General features: G+C 35.2%; 1 protein-coding gene across 4 annotated transcripts in view; it reads right to left on the bottom strand.

The window, feature by feature from the left end:
• The window catches only part of STAU2 (staufen double-stranded RNA binding protein 2), a 291840-nt gene that overhangs the window by 153419 nt on the left and 117122 nt on the right, over positions 1-21299 (bottom strand). For all 4 annotated transcript variants that reach the window (XM_077752437.1, XM_077752435.1, XM_077752434.1 and 1 more), the window contains 2 exons: positions 13070-13207; positions 4552-4683 (listed from right to left, as the gene is read on the bottom strand). In XM_077752437.1, coding sequence (XP_077608563.1) covers positions 4552-4683; positions 13070-13207 — 270 coding nt within the window. The remainder of the gene's footprint in view (positions 1-4551; positions 4684-13069; positions 13208-21299) is intronic.

Below are 21299 nucleotides of genomic sequence, written 5' to 3'. Positions count from 1 at the left end.
GATTACTCAAACTGAAGCACGGCGGGGGAAAAAGTGAAAAATTAAAAGGAACAAAAAACACTGGAACTATAAAACAATACCAACGGTCTAACAAATGTGTAACTGGAAACTCCGCAGAAGAGAAGAAACAAAGAATAAGAGATATCTGAAATGATAATAGCTGAGAATTTGACAAAGTAACTGAATTATAACAAAACACACAGATACCATGTTCAGAGACCACTAAGCAGGAAAAATACAAAAAGGAGAAGAAACGAAGAGGAGGAAGAAAAAGAGGAGAAAGGGAAGAGAGAAGGAGGAAGGACAGGGCACAAGGGAGACGGGCAAAAGAAAAAAAGATCATATTTAGATACATCATAGTCAAACTGCTGAGAACTAATGAAAAAGGAAAATTTTGACAGCTTTCAAAGGGAAAAAAATATCTGACAAAGAAAAAGCAGGTAAGAATTAGAGCAGAAATGACATCAAAAGCTACACACGTCACACGACAATGAAACAAGATCTTTCTAAGAACAACTGTGCCCCTTATCCACAGGGGATGCATTCCAAGGTCGCCAGGGGATGCCTGATACCATGGACAGTAACAAACCCTGTATGTATGGGGCTATTTCCTATACATAGATCATATTCATGGCCTGGAAGACTCAATATTAAGATATCAATTTGTGTGACACGCATCCACATATTCAACACAATTTCAAAGAAAACTTCCTCACCGGCTTTTTTTTTTTCTTGGTAGAAACTGATTCTAAAATTTCTATGAAAATGCAAAGGCTCTAGACTAGCCAAAACAATTTTTTAAAAACAGAGCAAAGAAAGAGTTCTTTAGTTGATTTCCAACCTTACCTAAAAAGCTACAGTCCAAATACAGTTGTAATAGCTTTAGAACAGACATATGGATTCATGGAACAGCATAGAGAATCTAGAAGCAGACCCACAAATACGTGGTTAACCAATTTTCAGCAAAGTTCCTAAGGGAATTTGATGGAAAAAGCATTAATCTTTAAAACAGCTGATGCGAGAACAACCAGATAACCTATGTGGAGAAGGAGGAAAGGAGAGGACAGGAAAGAAGGGAAGGAGAAGGCAGGGGATAAAGGAGTTACATCCAAAATATGTACAGAACTCTTACAACTCAGTAAGAAAACCTACCTATCCAATTTTTAAAAAGATAAAACTTTGAATAGACATTTCAAGGAAGAGATATGAATGGTAAACAAATACATGATAGGATACTCAGCATTATTAGTTTTTGGAGCAATGCAAATTAAGTTCCTATGAGATAACGCTATATGCCTACTAGTACGATCAAAGCTATCAAAACCAACAATACCAAGAGCTGGAAAAGATGTGAAGGAACTGGAGCTCTCAAACACTCCGCTGGGAATACAAAATGGGACAGCCTTTCTGGAAAACGACTTCACAGTTTCTGAACAAAATTGTAACATGTTCTTATTATACAAATATGTACATGAAGAATATACTAGACAAATACACGCTTATAAACACTTATATACATGAGCCTCAAACTGGAAAGAGCCCAAATGTTGGTAAAGAATAACAATAAAAAAGAACAAACTAATGATAAATGCAAACAACATGGATGAATCTCAGAACTATGAAGCCAGACACAAAAGGCTTCCTAATGTATGATCCAATTTATATGGCATTCAGTAAATGCAAAATTATAGAGACAGAAATTAGATCAGTGCTTGCCAGGGCTAAGGAGAGGAGAAGAGATTACAAATGGGAACTTTTTTGGGGTAACAGAAATATTATAAATCTTAATTATGGTGGTAGCCAGTGAATGTGTACATACATGTAAACACACACATGTCAAAATTCATTGAACTGCACCTCAATAAATCTGAATTTTTTAATAAAGTGAGAATATATTAGTATATACACATAGAATATCTCTATAAGGATATTTATTTCTATTTATCAAATTCTTATATAGCATTCACTGTATTTCAGACAGTGTTTTAGTTTCAGACAGTGATTGAGTATCCTAAATGCTGTACAAATATTAACTCATTGTGGGAGATGTATTCAAAAGAAAGATTAAGAGCCAAGGGTCTCAGGGTAAAGTAAGACTACTTATTCTTTCCTGCTATATGAATTCTTTTACCCATGTACATATCTTGTTTATTTTTAAAAATAAAAAACTTTTAAAAAACTGTTTCTGCAGGTTTTGAAATTGCTTCTGCCACATTCACTGCAGATCTTTTTACTGACAAATCAGTGTATTCAGTCCTTTCCTTATCTGATCTCCCTGCAGCATATGCCCGCCACCTACTTCTTAAAGTCACTGTCTCCTCCCTTTTACAGGTTTCCTTTCCTTCTCTGATTCTGGTATCCCCCATGCATATTATCTGCTACTGAAAACATATCACTTACACTTCAGAAATACCTCTGGTATCTTCATCCTCTCTTTTCTACCACCACTGCCTGCCTGAGTCCGGACCCTGAGCATCTTTTACCTGAACAGCTCTGCTAGCTTCCTAACTGGCTCCTCTGCCTTCAGTCTTACCCTGCTCAAATACGTTCACTCCATTACTTACACAACTGTCTTCTGAAGAATGCATACCATATCATGTCACTTTCATATTCGAATCTTAATAATTCCTCAAGCTCTTTAACTCACATAACAACTATGGTCTCAGCTATTCCTGACTTTGCAGATTCATCTTCTTGTTCTGTAAGGTAGAATACTATAATTTTTGTTATATGAGTAAAGCTCCTCCCTGTTAACACTGACAGGGTTGGTTTCTTGAGTGTAGGGACCAGGTTTCAGTTTTGCTTTTAGCTGAGTGCAATGGGAAATTTTATGTGTCAACTTGTCTGGACTTTGGTGCCTAGATATTTGATCAAACATTATTCTGGGTGCTCTGTAAGGATGTTTTTGGAAGAGGTTTACATTTAAATCACTGAACTTTCAGTAGAGTAGATTTCTCTCTATAATGTGGGTGGGCCTAATCAGTTGAAGAACTAACTAGAAGAAAAAGTGGACCTCCCCTGAAGCAAGAGGGAAATCTCCAGCAGAATGCCTTTGGATTCAAACTTAACTCCTGATTCGCTAGCCAGCTGACCTCTCCCTCAGACTGTGGCCAAGCCTCTACAATTGCATGGGCCAATTCCTTAAAATAAATCTCTGTGAGTGATGTATGAATATGTATATGCACATACACACATACATACACATATGCGCGCGCACACACACACACACACACACACACACACCCTGTTGGGATGTTTCTGACCAATAATACAGTAGGTATATAAAAATGTTTCTCAAATTAATAAAATTAATGCTGACTTTTGTTTTATTCTCACAAGTAATGCACACGAATACATGTCAATGAGATTTATTTTGATGTATTTTTATAAATCACTCACTAGTTTTAAGTCAATATAAATGTGTTAAGTTAAAACAACATATACATAATATAAGAACTACGGAATCTTGAACACATGTTGGGTTTCATGTTACAAATACTTTTAAAAGAAGAAAAAGCATTGACTAGCCAGGTTATAAAAACAGAATTGAAATCTCTAGTGATACCACACAGACAAATAATTCTTAATCACTCAAAATAATTGCCTACGTATTCACAGCTGTCTTAAAAAGAAAAGTATATCTAAATGTTTTTTAATAGATGATTTTGTTTTCACTCTGAATTTCAGAAATGTACTCCTGTAGAAACTGAAAACATCTCTAAAAACAGAGTCCTTACATGAGAAAATGGCATGGAAAAAAGCACACTATTTTTGATAGAAATAATTATTAAGCTAGTTTTATGAGTTTTCATTTATTAAAATATTAATAAAAATAAATTCTACATGTACACAGATAAAATGGCAATACAAAATGAAATTAAGCCAGTTCCTGTCAAATCATCTGCCAAGCCCTGAATTTGGGGTTCACTGCTTCTCTTGCAACAAGGCACGTGTTAATGATGTCATTAACTGCTGCAGAAGAAATAGGGGACCATGAACATAAGTCTTGGCAGAAAATAAACACCCCCTGAGTTTACCTTTAAATTTAAAGTAAATAGAAAAATTAGTTTATAGAGCGCCTGTCCAGTAGAGTTCCTGCCCTAAAGGGACAACTCAGGATCTTTATTTCCAGTATTTGCAGCTGTATTCCAGAAATGAAGGCTAACAGTCTGTGTTCTTTAAAAAGCACAAATTAAAACTGTGGCTATCTGGCAAAAGCCACTAGTCAATAAGCTAGAAATTATTCAGTTGGTATTATATAAAATATACAATGATACAAAAAAATATATACAATTTTTAGTATAAGCCAATTATAAGATTATGGTTAATATTTAATCTTAATATTCATATGAAACACCCTGTAAACAGATGTTACTTTGTACTTGAAGAATTTAACTTTAATGATACAGAGTACTGCCTTGAGGAAAAAAAACTTTGACTTTTACCTTACCACTAGATAACACAGTAATTAGCATTAGAAAACATACGATTTGCTCATCACTTTGATATTCTCACAGGGCAGGTATGTGCAAATGTAAACTTAGCTCTCACCTTGTCAAGTTGATCTTGAAGACTAGTGGATGCTTTATAACCAAGCTGTAACAGCATTGCTTCTGCAGCATTTTTTTTGGCTATCTTTTTGTTAGGTCCTGTTCCAGTAGCAACTTCATTGCCTACTTTGACCTGGTAAGATTAAAGTAAGAAATAGATGGTAATTGCTTTGGTAAACGGGAACTCCTTACCACCAAAAAGCAACGTGTTATGCTCTCTAGCATTCACAAATATAAAGTTCAGCCCAAAATAAAAACAGCAATTAAGATACTACCTCAATTATATGCAATGATATATTCAAGTGAAAATACATGTAGAAAAAAGTATGACAATGTGGTCCTCAAAAAGGCAATGGGGATTTATTCCAGGGTGACAGAATCTTAAATGATTTTTATTTCCTTACATAGTTCCATGTTATTTAATTTTTTAAACAAAAATATTTATATAAGCAGAAAAATAAAATTCACATTATAACAGAGTTTATGTTGGTTAAGAATCCATTTAGCATTATTAATTTAAATTAATATACTAAAAGACTAAAATTCATGGTGGTGCCATTCAAAACAACGTTTACATTGCATCCCAACTTTACAAAGGTTTATGTTAAATAGTTCCTGAGAAAAATTAATGTACAAAGGTTAATACGATATTGTGGTTAAGAACAAAAGATTTCCAGGTCAGAACTGGGCGTGAAATTCAATTCTACTACTTCTTAACTGTATGAACTGATTCAATTACTCAACATTTCTAAGCCTCAGTTTTCTCATCAGTAAAAGAAGAGTAATACATCTATGTCACTGTATTGTTCTGAAAATTAAACAAGAAAATGTATGTAAACAAGAAAATGTAAACTACAGTGTATAATAAATCATAACTGGTCAAACAGAAGCTTTTTGTCATAAGAACTATTCCACAATTACCATTTGCAAATAACTGATGCATACATACATATATATATATGTATATATGTATATACGTGTATTTAAATATACATGAGCCATCTCCTATCCACATAGACATTTTCTATGATGCATGTGCCAAGAGCTAATGTAAATATAAAAAGTATATTGGAAAGGAAAAAGGAAAAAAATAAATAATTTTTAAAAACTAAAGAAAGCAAAAAGTATAGCATTACAAGGAGAAATAAAAAATATACTACAGTGGGATTTGACTTATACACTGGTCTCCATAAATGATCAAAGCAGCAAACAAGAAAGAAGATAAGCACAACTTTGGAAATGAAACAATGCAGTCTGAATTATCTATGAGCAAAGAAGAAATCCCAATAAAAATTGGGAAATATTTTAAATAAATAATAATGGAAATACAATTATCAAAACCTGAAGGATATAGCTAAAGAAGGGTCTAAAAGAAAATATATAGCCATAAAAGCTTAGGGAAAGGCAGGAAAGTAATGACCTAAACATCCAGCTCAAAAAGTTATGAGAGCAAAACAAATCCAAAGAAAATGGAATAGAGACAAGGAGGGAAATTAAGGAAAAAGAAAAAAATACAAGAAAGAAATTCAAAGAAGGCAAAAGTTGGTTCTCTGAAAAGACTAATAAAATGATAAACCAAAGTTAAGATTGATCAAGAAAAAGCAAGAGAAGGCACAAATTAAGAATGAAAATGGGAGATTACTATAGCTTCTGTAGAATTAAAAAATAATAAGGGATATTGAGTATTTTAGCTAAAAACTTTCAAATATTTAGAGAAAGTAGAAAAATTCCTGAAAAATACAAATTACCAAAACTGGCACAGAATAAATCCAGAATTGTATAGCTCTATAACTACTATAAGAAAAAAAAAATCAAACAATAATTAAAAATGTTTCCACGAAGAAAATTCCTGACAGCTTCTCCAGCATGTTCTTATTTAAGAAAGAATAAGGCTAACCTTACCAAATTCCACATAAGGAAAGAAAAAGAGAAGTCAGTCTCCTATTCAATGAGGTATCAGTTTGACTCTAACACCCAACAAGAACAATTTAAGAAAGAAAAGTTACAGACCAATATCATTCCCAAATATAACTGCTAAAGTTTAAACTGTATAATAGTATATTGAACAAAGCAATAAAATAAAAAGAAAAATCACGACAAAGTTAGGTTTATTCCAGAAATGCAAGACTGGTTTAACATTCGAAACTCAAACAAAATCAATGGAATCTGCTATATTAACATGTTGAGGAGACAAAACATAAGTTCATCCTAATAAATGGAGCAAAAGCATGTGATAAAACTCACCATACATTCATAATAAAAACTCCTAGCAAACTAAGGAAAACAGGGAACTTCCTAAATATGATAGAGTACTTTGCAAAAAGCCTATAGCAAACCCCAGCAAACATTATACTTACTTTTGAAATTTTGAAATTAGAAACAAGACAATGATGCCCTCTATTTCTACTAGTATTTAACACTTTACAACAAATCTTAGAGAAATAAGATAAGAAAGAAACCAGAGATTTAGAAGTATAAAAACAGTCATTATTTGGATATATATTTATATAGGAAATCCAAGAATATCTATAGCTAAATTATAAGAATTTATAAGAGTGTAAAGTTTTCTATGTATATTGTAGTATACAAAAGCCAACTGCAGTTTTTTTTAATGTTTATTTATTTATTTTTGAGAGAGCAAGAGAGCCCAAGTAGGGGGAGGGACAAAGAAAGAGGGAGACACAGAATCTGAAGCAGGCTCCAGGCTCTGAGCTGTCAGTGTAGAGCCTGACACGGGCTCAAACCCACAAACTGTGAGATCATGAACTGAGCCACCCCAGGAGCCCTAAGCCAACTGCACTGTTATATCCCATCAACAATCTAGTAGAAAATTATTAAAAGATACCATTTACACTGAGTGAAAATCAAATACCTATGATATTTAAAAACTTTATATAGGGGGCCTAGGTGGCTCAGTGGGTTAAGTGTCCAACTTCGGCTCAGGTCATGATCTCACAGTCCGTGGGTTCGAGCCCTGGTCAGGTTCTGTGCTGACAGCTTGGAACCTGGGGCCTACTTCAAATTCTGTGTCTCCCTCTCCCTCTGCCCCTCCCTCACTCGCTCTCTGCCTCTGTCTCTCAAAATAAAGACACTAAGAAAAATTTTTTTAAAACAAACTTTATATAGAATATAATAAACACTGAAAAAAATTAAGGTAAACCTAGTAGAGATATACCACTCATGTACTGAATACTCAACATGATATCAATTCTCTTTAAATTGACCTATAAATTCAATGAATTATCATCAAAACCCCACACATGATTTTTACAATACTTGACAAGCTGATTCCAAAACTTATATGGAAATGCAAAGTGCTAACAACATTCAAGATCCTCTTGAGGGAAAACAAGGTGGGGGCATTAGTCTTCTGGATGTCTACACTTATAATGTTAACATAAGGGAAAAGACAGATAAACTTGTCTGCATTAAAATTAGTTACTTCTGGGGGTGTCTGAGTGGCTCACTTGGTTAAGCACACAACTCTTGATTTTGGCTCAGGTCATGATTGCATGGTGATGAGATCAAGCCCAGCTTCAGGTCTGTACTGACAGAGCCTGCTTGGGATTCTCTCTCTCCCTCTCTCTCTTCCTCTACCCCCCACCGCCCAAACAGACAAATAAACTTAAAAAAATAATTACTTCTGTTCCTCAAAAGAATATCACTAAAATTGGGGAAAAAAAGAAAGTCACAACACAAAAAGAGGTATTTGAAAGGCCACATACTGAAAAAGACATACATTCCAGAATATATAGTAGACTCCAATAAATCAATTTTTAAAAGTTATTTATTTTTTAATGTTCATTTTTGAGAGAGAGTGAGCAAGCATGAGTAGGAGAGGAACAGAGAGAGGAGATAGGATCCAAAGCAGGCCCTGCACTGACAGCAGAGAGACATATACTTGGATCAAACTTATGATCCATGAGATCATGACCTAAGCCGAAGTTGGATGCTTAACCAACTGAGCCACTCAGGCACCCCAAAATCAATTTTTTTAAAGCTAGTAGAAAAATGAGCAAGAAAACTGAACAGGTAGCTTATAAATGAAAATTTGATGTCACTATGCTTTGTTTTAAAAAAAATTAAATAGTTGCATGCCACTTTAATAAAATTTCACAATTACATTACACTGTGAACTGGCAATGAATTGTGCAACTAATCCAGCTTTCAGATATAAAACATGACACTTCTACCCATAGTTTTCTTTTTTGGCTCTTGGGTGAAAGCATAACTGGCTATTTCACTTGTCTCAGAACATATCAGTTCCCATCTGGCGTCCACACTTGGGTACTGCTTGCCATTTATTCTTCCACCATTATTTAAGTTTGATTTGTGTTACCATTTCCATCACTATGTTTAAGCTTCAGTGAACCAAGTAATTCTAACACAGAGGGTAAAAAAAAAAAAAAAAAAAAACCCTTAAATACAATGTGCAAATTATATGACAAAGTCAAGATGAACTAAATGACACAGTTCTTGTTTATAGGAAACATTGAAAATGTATTCATTACGGAATTTCTATAGCAACTCTTACAAATGTTACAGTTCAAATCTGTGCACTGTCTTTGAAACATTTCATTGCTCCTTCTTCTGAAACTAGAAGCCAGCACATTATGACAAATCAGCAGTCTATGGACTTCCCTCAGAAGCACTGATCAAATACTGTCCATGGCAGGTCCCTGGAGCTGAGTGAACACATGCTATCTCCCACAGCTGTACTGGCCTGCATCTGACCTGAGCGTAGCAGGCTCTAGCTATAAGGTGCTGGAGTCCCTGGCTAAAGCCAGGCCTCTGCTACCTGTTATTTTTTCCAGTGTTTGGTCAGTTCCAGATTCACCAGCCCGTGTTTTTGCTGGAATGCTTGCTGGCTAACAGAGTAGGCCAGCTACGTCAGAAGCTTCCTCTACTGCTCTGAGGGTCAAAAGACTTGCCAAAGTAAATGAAAGCAAGATCAGTCAGCAGCAAAAAAAAATGTTCCAGCTGTTTTGACATGCTACATACACCTCACTAGCTCTCATTCAATTCTTTTGCTGCTTCATCTCTAAATCTCATTTATCTACCTAGGCCTTTGACGATGCTCTTTGACTCTAGTCTCCTGCTCCTGGGTAAGGCTATTCCTGACTCAGCATTCATGTTGAACCTGTATCTGCTAGCTTTCCATCTGACCTATTCTGCCACCTTCAAGACTTACTTCTAGAACAGGTACTTCCAGATTGGTCTTTCCCATTCTCCCACCCCCTGCCTCACACAAGTTGATATGGTGGCAAGGTTCAAAAGGTTGCAGGTAATCATCCCAGAGTTATTTGCTAGTATCAAAAAACAGGACTGTGCTGAAGGACTCTGATTCCCTGCTAACAAACACAGTGAACATTAAAAAAATATATAATTATAGAAGCAAGTAAGTATGTAAGTAAGCAAGTATGTAAGTAAACTTCATAAGCCATCTTCCTTGAAAAGTCACAGTATTTTTTAATTATTACAAATACTATTTTTACATTAAAATGTTAATTTATCTACAAAGAAGTTCAATTATTTTGCTATGCAATAACTTTAAGACTGCCTGTTTTTTATCTTTAAATAAATCATTTAAATAAGACCTCAAAAAAAGTAAAAAATAGTTCTAAAATAGCATTTACCAAAGACTTAATTGATTCACTTTCAGTGAGTCACAAATAAATTTGATGGGGGTACCTGGGTGGCTCAGTTAGTTAAGCATCTGACTTCGGTTCAGGTTGTGATCTCATGGGTTCCTGAGTTTGAACCCTGCTTCAGGGGAGCTCCAGTCCCACTTGAGGGGGAGCATGAGCCCTGCATTAGGTGAGCTCAAACCCCACCTGAGGTAAAACTAACATGAGCTCCACTTCTGGTAAGCCTGCTGCCTTCTCTCTCTCTCTCTCTCTCTCTCTCTCTCTCTGCCCCTCATTCACTTGTGCCTTCTCTCTTAAAAAAAAAAATACAGATAGGGGCCCTGGGTGGCGCAGTCAGTTAAGTGTCCAATTCTTGGTTTCAGTTCAAGTCATGATCTCACCGTTCAGGATCAAGCCCCACACTGGGCTCCATGCTGACAGAGCAGAGCCTGCTTGGGTTTTCTCTCCCTGCCCCTCCCCTGCTCTCTCTCTCAAAATAAATAAGTTAACATTAAGGTAAAAATACAAATAAAACTTACGAAATTTGCTTTGTATTTTTTAAAAACCTGAAGATCTTAATGAGAGGTAGAAAAATTAACGCATCCACTATATAATAATAGAATGTGCTGATATACAATTTGGTGTGGTTGTCATTATTTTCTCTTTGAAAATTTAAAACACCTCTTTCTAAAAAAAATATAAAGCTCTAAGAAATATGCTCTAGAAATAAACACCCCAATTATGTCATCAGAGATTCTGTCTAGTAATCAATACAAGTAACTGCATCTACTTTAAAACACACAAACTTACCTTTTTTAAAAAGTTTTAGTGATAGATAAATATGAGCATATTAGCTCTGGATATTTTACTTCCACATTCAATTATAACAAATGATAACGTGGCTTAAGTAGTTTATACAAAAGCCTGTACTTTGATAAACTTGCTGCAATACTATAATGAATCCTTTGGGGCTCCCAGAAGGGGGAAAAACAATATGAATTCAGTGTGAAAACATTTAAAAGCACAGCCAAATGTTCCCATTTGACTAGAATGTTTATGAATACCCATAAAATGGAAGCTGGCCTAAAACATTCTAAATTCCTTTTTCAAAAGGGGTACTCAATATGCTCCACAGGAAAAAAAAATTGTTTAATAAAGTCAAAGCCAGTTTTTATTTCTAACACAGGTCTAAATTTTAGGTGATTTTCCCCTCCTCAGGTTTTGGAGTTCAAAAAATACTTCCTAGAATTCTTTAAAGCTAAGCATGTAAAAAGAAAAATGGTGCCCATATTTTACAAAGTAAAAATACTAGAATAAAACTGTTCTGGGTCCTAATGACATCTAGACAGTAATGTGCTTACACCAAAGCAGCATTCCCCCCTCTTTGGATATTGAGGTTCCCATCATAAGTTTACATCTCCAACAAAAGCCCAAGATACTAGCTCTCAATCATACACCAAAGGTTTCTTAAGGTAATACTATATACATATACTATATTAGGTACTCTGAGATAAAGAAATATGGAGATTATAAATTGGGAAAGAAGGTAAAATTTAGATATGCATGAAAAGTTAACCAATATGAGATACTATGAGATACTATGTTATTAGTGCCAAAATATCAGCCACATGGTCAGCACTTAACAGACACCTGTTGGTTTTAACTGGATTAATTAAAAGTGAGATCTATGGGTCTAATTGGAGAAAGCTGCTTTGACAAGACAATTATAACAAAAACAGTTTGGGGACAGTAAGGAGAATTTCACTATAGACTGGGTATTAGATGATTCTAATGAATATGAATCATGCCTAATGTAAGAATATAAGAGAAAAACTTCCATATTTTTTAGAGATATACACTAAGTACATAGGCTAAAATGATATGTGGCAAGATATTAGCTTTGAAATACTTCAAGAAAAGAAGAAAGGGAGGGAAGGAGGAAAGAAAAATTGATAGCAGAAGTAAGTGGGGCAAAAATCTTAATTGTTGTGTTTGGATGCTGGACATATTCCTCATATGCTATTCCTATTTCATTATATTATTGTTTGTAGAAACTATTAAATATATCCACTTTTGGGTATACTTGAAAACTACATAAGAAGAATTAAAGGTTTCTTCACTACTAGGGCTTGAGTTGGCAAATGAAGATGAATGGGTAAAATTTTCAAGGGAGAGGGGTACCTGGGTGGCTCAGTCAGTTAAGCGATCAATTCCTGATTTCAGTCCAGGTCATGATCTCATCGTTCATGAGTTTGAGCCCCACAGTGAGCTCAGCGTTCACAGCATGGAGTCTGCTTCAGAGCCTGTCTTCCTTTCTCTGCCCCTCCCCCACTTGGACTCAAGCACTCATGCTCTCTCTCAAAAATAAAAATAAACGTTAAAAACAATTTTTTAATAAATAAATAAAAGGAGGGCATTTTAGGCATGCACCTCAATCTGAAGCCTCTCAGCAATTCTGCATCCCTCAGCCCTCACCAGCTAGCTTTCTTCTCCTAATTTTCCTGATAACCCGAAAGCTCATGCTCTTGACCCTGTTGCATCTACTACATCTATCTTCTAAATTATGTTTCTAATTCCATCTGTATCCTATCCCCAGTAGTTAACAGCCCCTGACTGCAAAGTATAGCATAAGCTAGAGATAGGAATTCTGAATTATACACTCTGTGGTAAATAACCTGTGTGAGCTCACAGTCCCTTCAAAAGCCCAGACTGTCTATTCGAACATGTCCTTGACACTTGAATGTTTCAGGCAAGTGGTAGGTGGGCCTGGAAGGAAGCAATGTTATTAGTTCCTAGTTTGCCTTTCCCCCATTATCTCTATTCCAGTCTGGGCGTTTCTAATTTTTTTCAGTAGTTACAAAATTTTTTTTCTAATATAGAAGTTAGAAATACCTGCATCACAAATTCCCGACGTCGAGGCATTCCTCTTTCTGAAAGCAAAACATAATCTGGCTCCTTCTCCTTTTTGGCCTGTTGGATTTGAGCCAGGCGGCTAATGGGGTTCATTCCTTGACCATACTCTGGTCCAGCCTAAAAAATAATTTGAGAAAATTTCAAACTACGCTTGTAACACTTGTTATCAGATCCTTTAAGAAACAGTGGTTCTCCCCGCATCCTCTGCAAAACCATGACTGGGGAAGATAGTGTAACTGGAGAGTCACTGATGAAGATTTATAAATGTAAATTATAGAACAGATCTGAAACGAAGACTTTTATGGGATTTAGGGCTCAAAGGCATTATTGATAAGTTGGGTTAAGTCTGTGTCACAACTTCTGTTCATCAAAAACACCAATAAGAAAGTAAGAAGACAAGCCATGAACTGGAAAGAGATATCTGCAATACATATAACTAAAAAAAAGATGTATCCAGTATCCAATATACATTTTTTTAAAACTCCTAAAAAGTACTAAGACAATATAAAAGAAAAATGGGCAAAATAGATATTTAACAGAAGAAAAAAATATGAAAGGATAATCACTCTCATTAAGACTCAGAAAATGGGGGTGCCTAGGTGATTCAGTTGTTTAAGTATCCAACTCTTGATTTCAGCTCAGGCCATGTTTCCAGGGTCATGAGATTGAGCCACATGTCGGGCTCTGTGCTGGGCATGGAGCCTGTTTGAGATTCTCTCTCTCCCTCTCCCTTTGCCCCACCACCGCTCTTGCACACACATACGCTCTCTCCTGTCTCTCTCTCTCAAACAACAACAACAACAACAACAACAACTCAGAAAATGCATATTAAAACCAGTCAGATTATTTCACACTCATCCATCTGGCAAAAATTAAGAAGTCTGACAGCCCAAACTGATGAGGACAGGGAGTAACAAAAACTTATGCACTGCTGGAGTGCCTGACTGGCTCAACTGGAAGAGTGAATCTTGTTCTCAGGGTCCTGAGTTCTAGCCCCACATTGGGTGTAGAGATTACTAAAAAAGCCAATGAATAAACTTAAAAAGAAAAAACAAAACCCTTAGGGGAACCTGTGTGGCTCAGCTGGTTAAGCATCTGACTCTTGGTTTCAGCTCATGTCATGATCTCACAGTTTGTGAATTTGTGCCCTGCATCAGGCTCTGTGATAATAGCATGAAACCTACTTGCGATTCTCTCTCTCTGCTCCTCCCCCACTCGCTCCCTCGGTCTTTCTCTCAAAATAAATAAACTTTAAAAAAATCCTTATACGCTGCTGATAATATAAACTGGAAAACAATCTGGCAATGTCTAAAACCAGTAGCCTATTCACAGAATTATATATACCCTTAGAAAACGGTTTCCTGTATGTGCCAGCTCATATGTACAGGAATATCTATCGCTGCATTACTTGAAATAGCAAAAATCTGAAAATAGCCTAAACATTCATCAATAAAATAATACATTATGGCACGTTAACACAGTGGAGTGGCATAGAGCAGTGAGAATGAATTAAGGACAGCTGCATGCTTCAAAATGAGTGAATTTCAGGAAAAAAATTTAAGACAAGAAAAGCAAGCACAGAGAATACAGTATAATTTATGTAAAGCCCACTAAAATCGCAAAACACTGCTGAAATTAACCAAGATCTGAATAAATGGACAGGCATATGTTCATGGATCAGAAGACTCAATATCTTAAAATGTCAAGTCTCTTCAAACTGATCTATCAATTCACTGCAGTCACAATCAAAATCCCACCATACTTTTCCTTATAATACTTAATAAATTAATGCTAACGTTAATGTGGAAATGCAAAGGACAGTTAACCAAAACAACTTTGAAAAAAAGAAGAAAGTTGAAAGATTCAGACTACCTGATTTCAAGATTTATTACAAAGCTATGATAATCAAGACAGTATGTGTAGCACTGGCATAAAGATAGACAAAGAGATCAACAAACACAACAACATCCAGAAATAGACCCATACATATATACGGTAATTTCTGACAAAGGTAGAAAAGCAATTCATTGGAGAAAGGGTAGTCTTCTCAACCACTGGTACTTCAACAACTGAATATTCATATGTAAAAAAAAAAAAACCCACAAAATTTACTCCGTACCTCATACAATTACAAAAATTAACTCAAATGGTTCACAGACTTAAATGTAATACCTAAACTATAAAATTTCCAGAAGAAAATATAGGGAAAATTTTTGTGACATGATTAGATGACAATTCCTTAGATACAACACTGAAATCCTATTCCATAAAAAATAATAAATTGGACTTCTTCAAAATTAATAACTTCTCTTCTTTGAAAAGGACAAGTCACAGGCTTGGAGAAAATATCTGCAAACCACATATTTGATAAAGAACTTGTATGTGGAGAGGAGTGAAATACGTGCAGGGGATTAAGACGCACAAACTCTAGTTATAAAATAAATAAGTCACAGGGACATAAGGTATAGCATAGGGAATGTAGTCAATGATATTGTAGCAACTTTGTATGGTAACAGATGGTAACCAGGCTTAATGGGGATCATTTCATAATGTATAAAATATTCAATCACTATGATGTACACCTGAAACTAATAGGTATTTCATGTCATTTATGATTCAATGAAAACATAAAGAATTCTCACTGAAAAAAAGAACTTGTATCTAGAATGTATGAAGAACTCTCAAAATTCAGTAATAAATTTATCATATTTACATTTTATTATTTTTATTATTAAAGTTATTACTTAATTTTTTAAGTGGGCAAAAAATTTGAACACCTCATCAAGCCTCATTTGCTACCAAACACATAAACAATGCTCAATATCATTAGTCACTGGAGTAAATTAAAACCACAATGAAGTATCAGTATGCATGTATTTGTACAACTGAAACTGAAGACTGTATTATGTATTAGAGACGATGTGTAGCAACTAGAATGATGGCTGAAGAAAATGTAAAATGGTATACTCACTTTAAAAAACAACTGGCAGTCTCTTAAAAGGTTGAATAGATACCGACTAAATGACCATGCCACTCACTACCAAGCATTTACCCAAAAAAGAAAAGTAAAGCTTGTGCCCATAAGACATACACACATGTTCATAGCAGCTCTATTTATAGCCCCAATGAAAAACATCCCAAATATCCACTAGAAGGTGACTGGATAAACAAAGGATGGTATAACCATACCACAGAATACTACTTAACATTAAAACAGAATCAGGGGCGCCTGGGTGGCTCAGTTGGTTGAGCTTCCAACTTCGGCTCAGGTCATGATTTCATGGTTCCTGGGTTCAAACCCTGTGAAGGGCTTTAAAGTGACTGCACAGAGCCTGCTTTGGATTCTGTCTCCCTCTCTCTATGCCCCTTCCTTGTGCGCGCACGCACATTCTCTCTGTCTCTCAAATATAAACATTTTAAAAAGCTTTTTTAATTAAAAAAAACAACCCAAAATCAATAACTGTTACATGCAACAACATGGATGAATCTCAAAATGATTCTGCTAAGTGAAAGAAGCCAGCCAAAAAAAAGGTAGTTGCTTGGGAATGGAGGGTGGAGGGATTACAAAGGGGCACGAGGAAACCTTTGGGAACAACGNAAGTGAAAGAAGCCAGCCAAAAAAAAGGTAGTTGCTTGGGAATGGAGGGTAGAGGGATTAAAAGGGGCACGAGGAAACCTTTGGGAACAACAGATAGACTCATTATCCTGATTATGGTCATGGTTTCACAGATGTACACATATAGCAAAACATATCAAATAGTATGTTTTAAATATGTACAGTTCATTATATGTCCATTATACTTCAATAAGGCTGTTATAAAAGCTAGCTAACCAAACGCATTTTTTTCAGTAAAACAAACATACAGTAAAATTATAAGGTAAGGAAATGTTAAATATAAAACTAATATTGTGATTAACTATGTGAGGTGGTATCTGGATGTAACAGAGGAGGGGCCCACACACAGCTTCAATCTCATTTAAAAATGTTCTATATTCAAGTTGGGCGGCAGGTCTTCATTTAACTTAATATGCTTTTTAACTTACATACAAATAGTATATAAGCCATTTAGAAGGTATTCTATTTTTAATGCTATATGGGTAATGTTTATGAATAAAGCTTTTAAAATGTTTTTTTTAAAAAACTGATATATAGCTGCTTTAATGCCTTCTAAAAGGTTTAAAAACAAAAAAAAAATCTTTGTGAATCAAATATTCTCTGTGCATATGAACCTTCTTCATATATTATTTCTAGAAATGATGCTTTGTATTTATCACATGGGCAGAACTTTATTTCTACCTGTGAAAATTTATTCTAAAACAAGTATTAGAGACAAGGGTAATCACTATGTTACTGACTGTGTACGTGCCACGAAACTTATATATAGTTGGAGCTACTCCTCCTAACTGGTGGCTCTCGATCACCCCTAGTTTGGTGCTGTGGGTCAGATCCTGCAGGCTCTTTTAAATAATGTTTAGGATTCTGGACTTTATCCAAGAGCAATGGGAAATTACTAAAAGATTTCAAGCAGAGACATGACATAATCTGACTGGTGTCTCTAAAAGATAACACTTTTTAAAAGATCAGTTGACAGGATGTCAAAAGTACTTGTAGGAAGGCCAATCAGAAACCTGCCTGCAGTGCCGGCAAGAGAGGATTCTGAGCTGAACCAAAAAGGTGGCAGAGAGATGGAAATAAATGAACCAACTTAAGAAATACTTAAGTGATAGATTCAAGAGGACTTGATGATTGATTGGATATAATGGTTAAGAGAAAAGTAAAAATGACTCCCAGGATTCTGTTTCAGCAGCGGGATGGTGATGCCAGGCACTGTGATAAGGAATGCTGGAGGAGAAGGAGTTTATGATGAGTTTGATGTGCCTGTGAAATAAATAAGAAGTGAAGCTGTCCAATAGGTAGCATACAGCACAGAAGAGTATCTGGGAATCATCTGTCTAGAGACTGAATTGAAATCCTAGAAGTATGAGGTATGAAGAGCAGCCTAGAGGCAAGAAGAAAAAGATTGAGAACTTCAGTACTGCGACAGGTGGGTGGAGGAAGAGGAGAGAAAGGGAAAATTTTAGCTTTTGATAAAATACTGTTTTCTACCACTATTTAATAGCAAAAAAAAAAAAAAAAGGAACGAACAAATGAAAACTAAATGAATTATAAACGAAGGACTGATAAATACAGACAATAAGTTATAAGCCTAAGAGTGGGATATCAACAAAAGGTAAAGGGAAGCTTTTGCTTTTAGCACTAGCTTTTAGCACTAAAAGTATGCCTAGTTCCTGAAGACATTCAAATAAGTATGTACTTCCACTGGGTACACTGTCTTTACTCTTATTTAATTTGCCTCTTTTATAAAAATGATTTTAAGTTCCAAAACACTGTTGTTGATATGGATTCCAATGACAAAAAACCAGATGCATAAATCCAATTAGATAATAATGGAGTCTGAGAACATTAAGAATGGCTGGTTTCTTCCCTTGACTGAAATTAACTACTAGCATCTTTGACAATTAACTTATTCCTTGGATATCAAGTCTTGTGTTATCTTTTCATAAACTAGTATAGGCAGTCTTGTGACAGTTGTATCCAGACAATTTTATCTCCAACATCAGAAACACGTCTCTAAAGTCTCATCTTATAGAAGAGAGCCACATTAAAAAGCAAAATATAAATCCAAAGATGTAATCAGAACAGTCTAACATTTTAACAAGGTAATAACTCTGTAGAGTTAATCTTAAAATCCAAGAGGAGTTCACAATTAACCAGTTTCAAAAGGGCACTGGAAATGGTCCAGACATGACTGGACCTGGAACCCAACTGTTATATGATAAGTTTCTTAAACATTAAGACCCCTTCTATAAAATGGGATCATCAACTACACCACAGCATGATTAAGAAAATTAAATAAAATAGGGGCACCTGGGTGGCTCAGTTGATTAAGAGTCCGACTTTGGCTCAGGTCATGATCTCACGGTTTGTGGGTTCGAGCCCCGTGTCGGGCTCTGTGCTGACAGCTCAGAGTCTGGAGCCTGTCCTCGGATTCTGTGTCTCCCTCTCTCTCTGACCCTCCCCTGCTCACGCTGCCTCTCTCTCTCTCTCTCTCTCTCTCTCAGAAATAAATAAAACATTAAAAAAATTAAAAAAAAGAAAAATAATGTGATGTTTTATTATTTTAAATAAAATTAAGGTAAATCATCAATAGTTTATTCTCACTTCTATTGCATAATAAGGAACTGTGGAGCCTACATGCATAAGACATAAAAGGAAGAGATGAAAATGCTGAAAACCAAGATATTATTCCAACCTGACCCATTTATTGGCCCACCATAAGGTGTGATCATACTTAAAATTATCTAGATTCCAACTCACTGTATGTATGCTGCTTTCTTAAAATAACCTTACATTTCAGAAGATGTCTATAGGCTTTATTTTAACATAAGACAGACATGGTACAAGTAATTCCAAGTGTGATGTATGTGAGGAAAAATGTAGGAGGCTAACCTATTCTGGGAGTGGAGGAGAACACAGGAGGCTTCCCTGAAGAAATCAAGGGTATGCTGAGATCTGAATGGTGGATAGGAAGAAAGTTCTGGAATAATGTACTTATATACTAGAAGTAGCAGCAAATAATTCTGAGAATTTAAAATGCTCCCCCCCCCGACCCCGGAATAACATTTAAACAATAACCTTGCTTTTAATGACTATAGTTAAAAGCAACAAGGGTTATATTTATGTCCTACATAAAAATATATAGATCTTTTCTAGCCTAATGGCTCAGTATTCATAACTTACTAAGATTAGATTTAGTTTAATAAATGTGATGGAAATTAGTGTGACCAGTTTTATGTTGCCATTCTGATGTAGAGAACTGTTCTTCCATCATGGAAGAGCTATAGATTTTAATCATAAGAAGATTTAAACAAAAAAACAGAAACAGACTCACTAATACATAGAACAAACTAGTGGTTGACAGGGGGAGGGGTGAAATAGGGGAATGGGATTAAGAGGTACAAACTTCTAGTTACAAAATAAATAAATTACAGGGATAAAAAGTACAGCACAGAGAATACAGTCAATAATATTATAATAATGAATGGTGACAAATAGCAACTACACTTATTGTGGTGAGCAGAACTGTAGAGTCAATATATTGTACTCCAGACACTAGTATTTCACTGTATTTCTACTATACCTCAGTAATAAAAATTCTAAAAAAATATTTCAGAAAACAGACCATGGATATATTCACATACATCTAAAATGTGAAAAAACAGCTAGATAGAGAGGAACAATAGTTCATCTTTATTGAGCACTGATTATTTGTATTGTTAATAAATACTTAGTAATTACTAATGCATTCTGTGTATTACTTAAGTTAATACATAACAATCCTATGAAGCTAGTTCAATTATTATTCCCACTTTATTAAAAAGGAAATGTAAGATTAGAAAAGTTAGGTAACTTGCCCAGGTCACAGGATTCACACTCAAAACTAAATCCAAATGTTATGTTCTTAAAGGCATATCCTACTCCCTAACCATGTGGTTAGAGCATATGAATAAAAAGCCAGCCATCAGAACCACTATAACTCTTGAGTGGATCTATTTGGCATTTATTTTTAGTCTACTTTACACACCATGTAGAATGCTATTTCAAGGAATGCATAAGCTACACCTTGTCAGTGAAATAATGATAGTACTCATTAAGAAACATGTTTATGTAGTTATTTATGTGAATATGTATGCATGTATTTTTAAAGTAAGCAAAGGTACAAACAGCAGAAAGCCTATAAAAATACCACAGATGTACTGCTGCACATCTAAACAAAAGAGGTTCATCACAGATAAAAGGTACAGTTGACCCCTGAACAATGTGGGGGGGTGGCAATGCCCCAGTCAAAAATCCATGTATAACTCTTTTTTTTGTTTTGATTCCCCCAAGACTTAACTACTAACAGTTAACTACTTAACTACTAACTAGCCAATGGTTGACCAGAAGGCTTACTAATAACAGAGACAGTGTATGAAGGCATCATTCACAGATGTTCTATGTATTATACAGTGTACTCTTACACTAAGGTAAGAAGGAAAATGTTATTAAGAAAATCATAAGGAAAAAGAAGAAAAAGAAAATTACAAGGAAAAGAAATTACATGTATAGTACTATATTTATAGAAAAATCTGCATATAAATGGACCCA

Source organism: Crocuta crocuta, unplaced genomic scaffold (genome assembly GCF_008692635.1).
Source record: "Crocuta crocuta isolate KB4526 unplaced genomic scaffold, BGI_CrCroc_1.0 scaffold141, whole genome shotgun sequence".
Taxonomy (NCBI): domain Eukaryota; kingdom Metazoa; phylum Chordata; class Mammalia; order Carnivora; family Hyaenidae; genus Crocuta; species Crocuta crocuta.
Note: the sequence above shows the minus strand (reverse complement) of the source record. Positions and strands in the feature narration are given on the sequence as shown.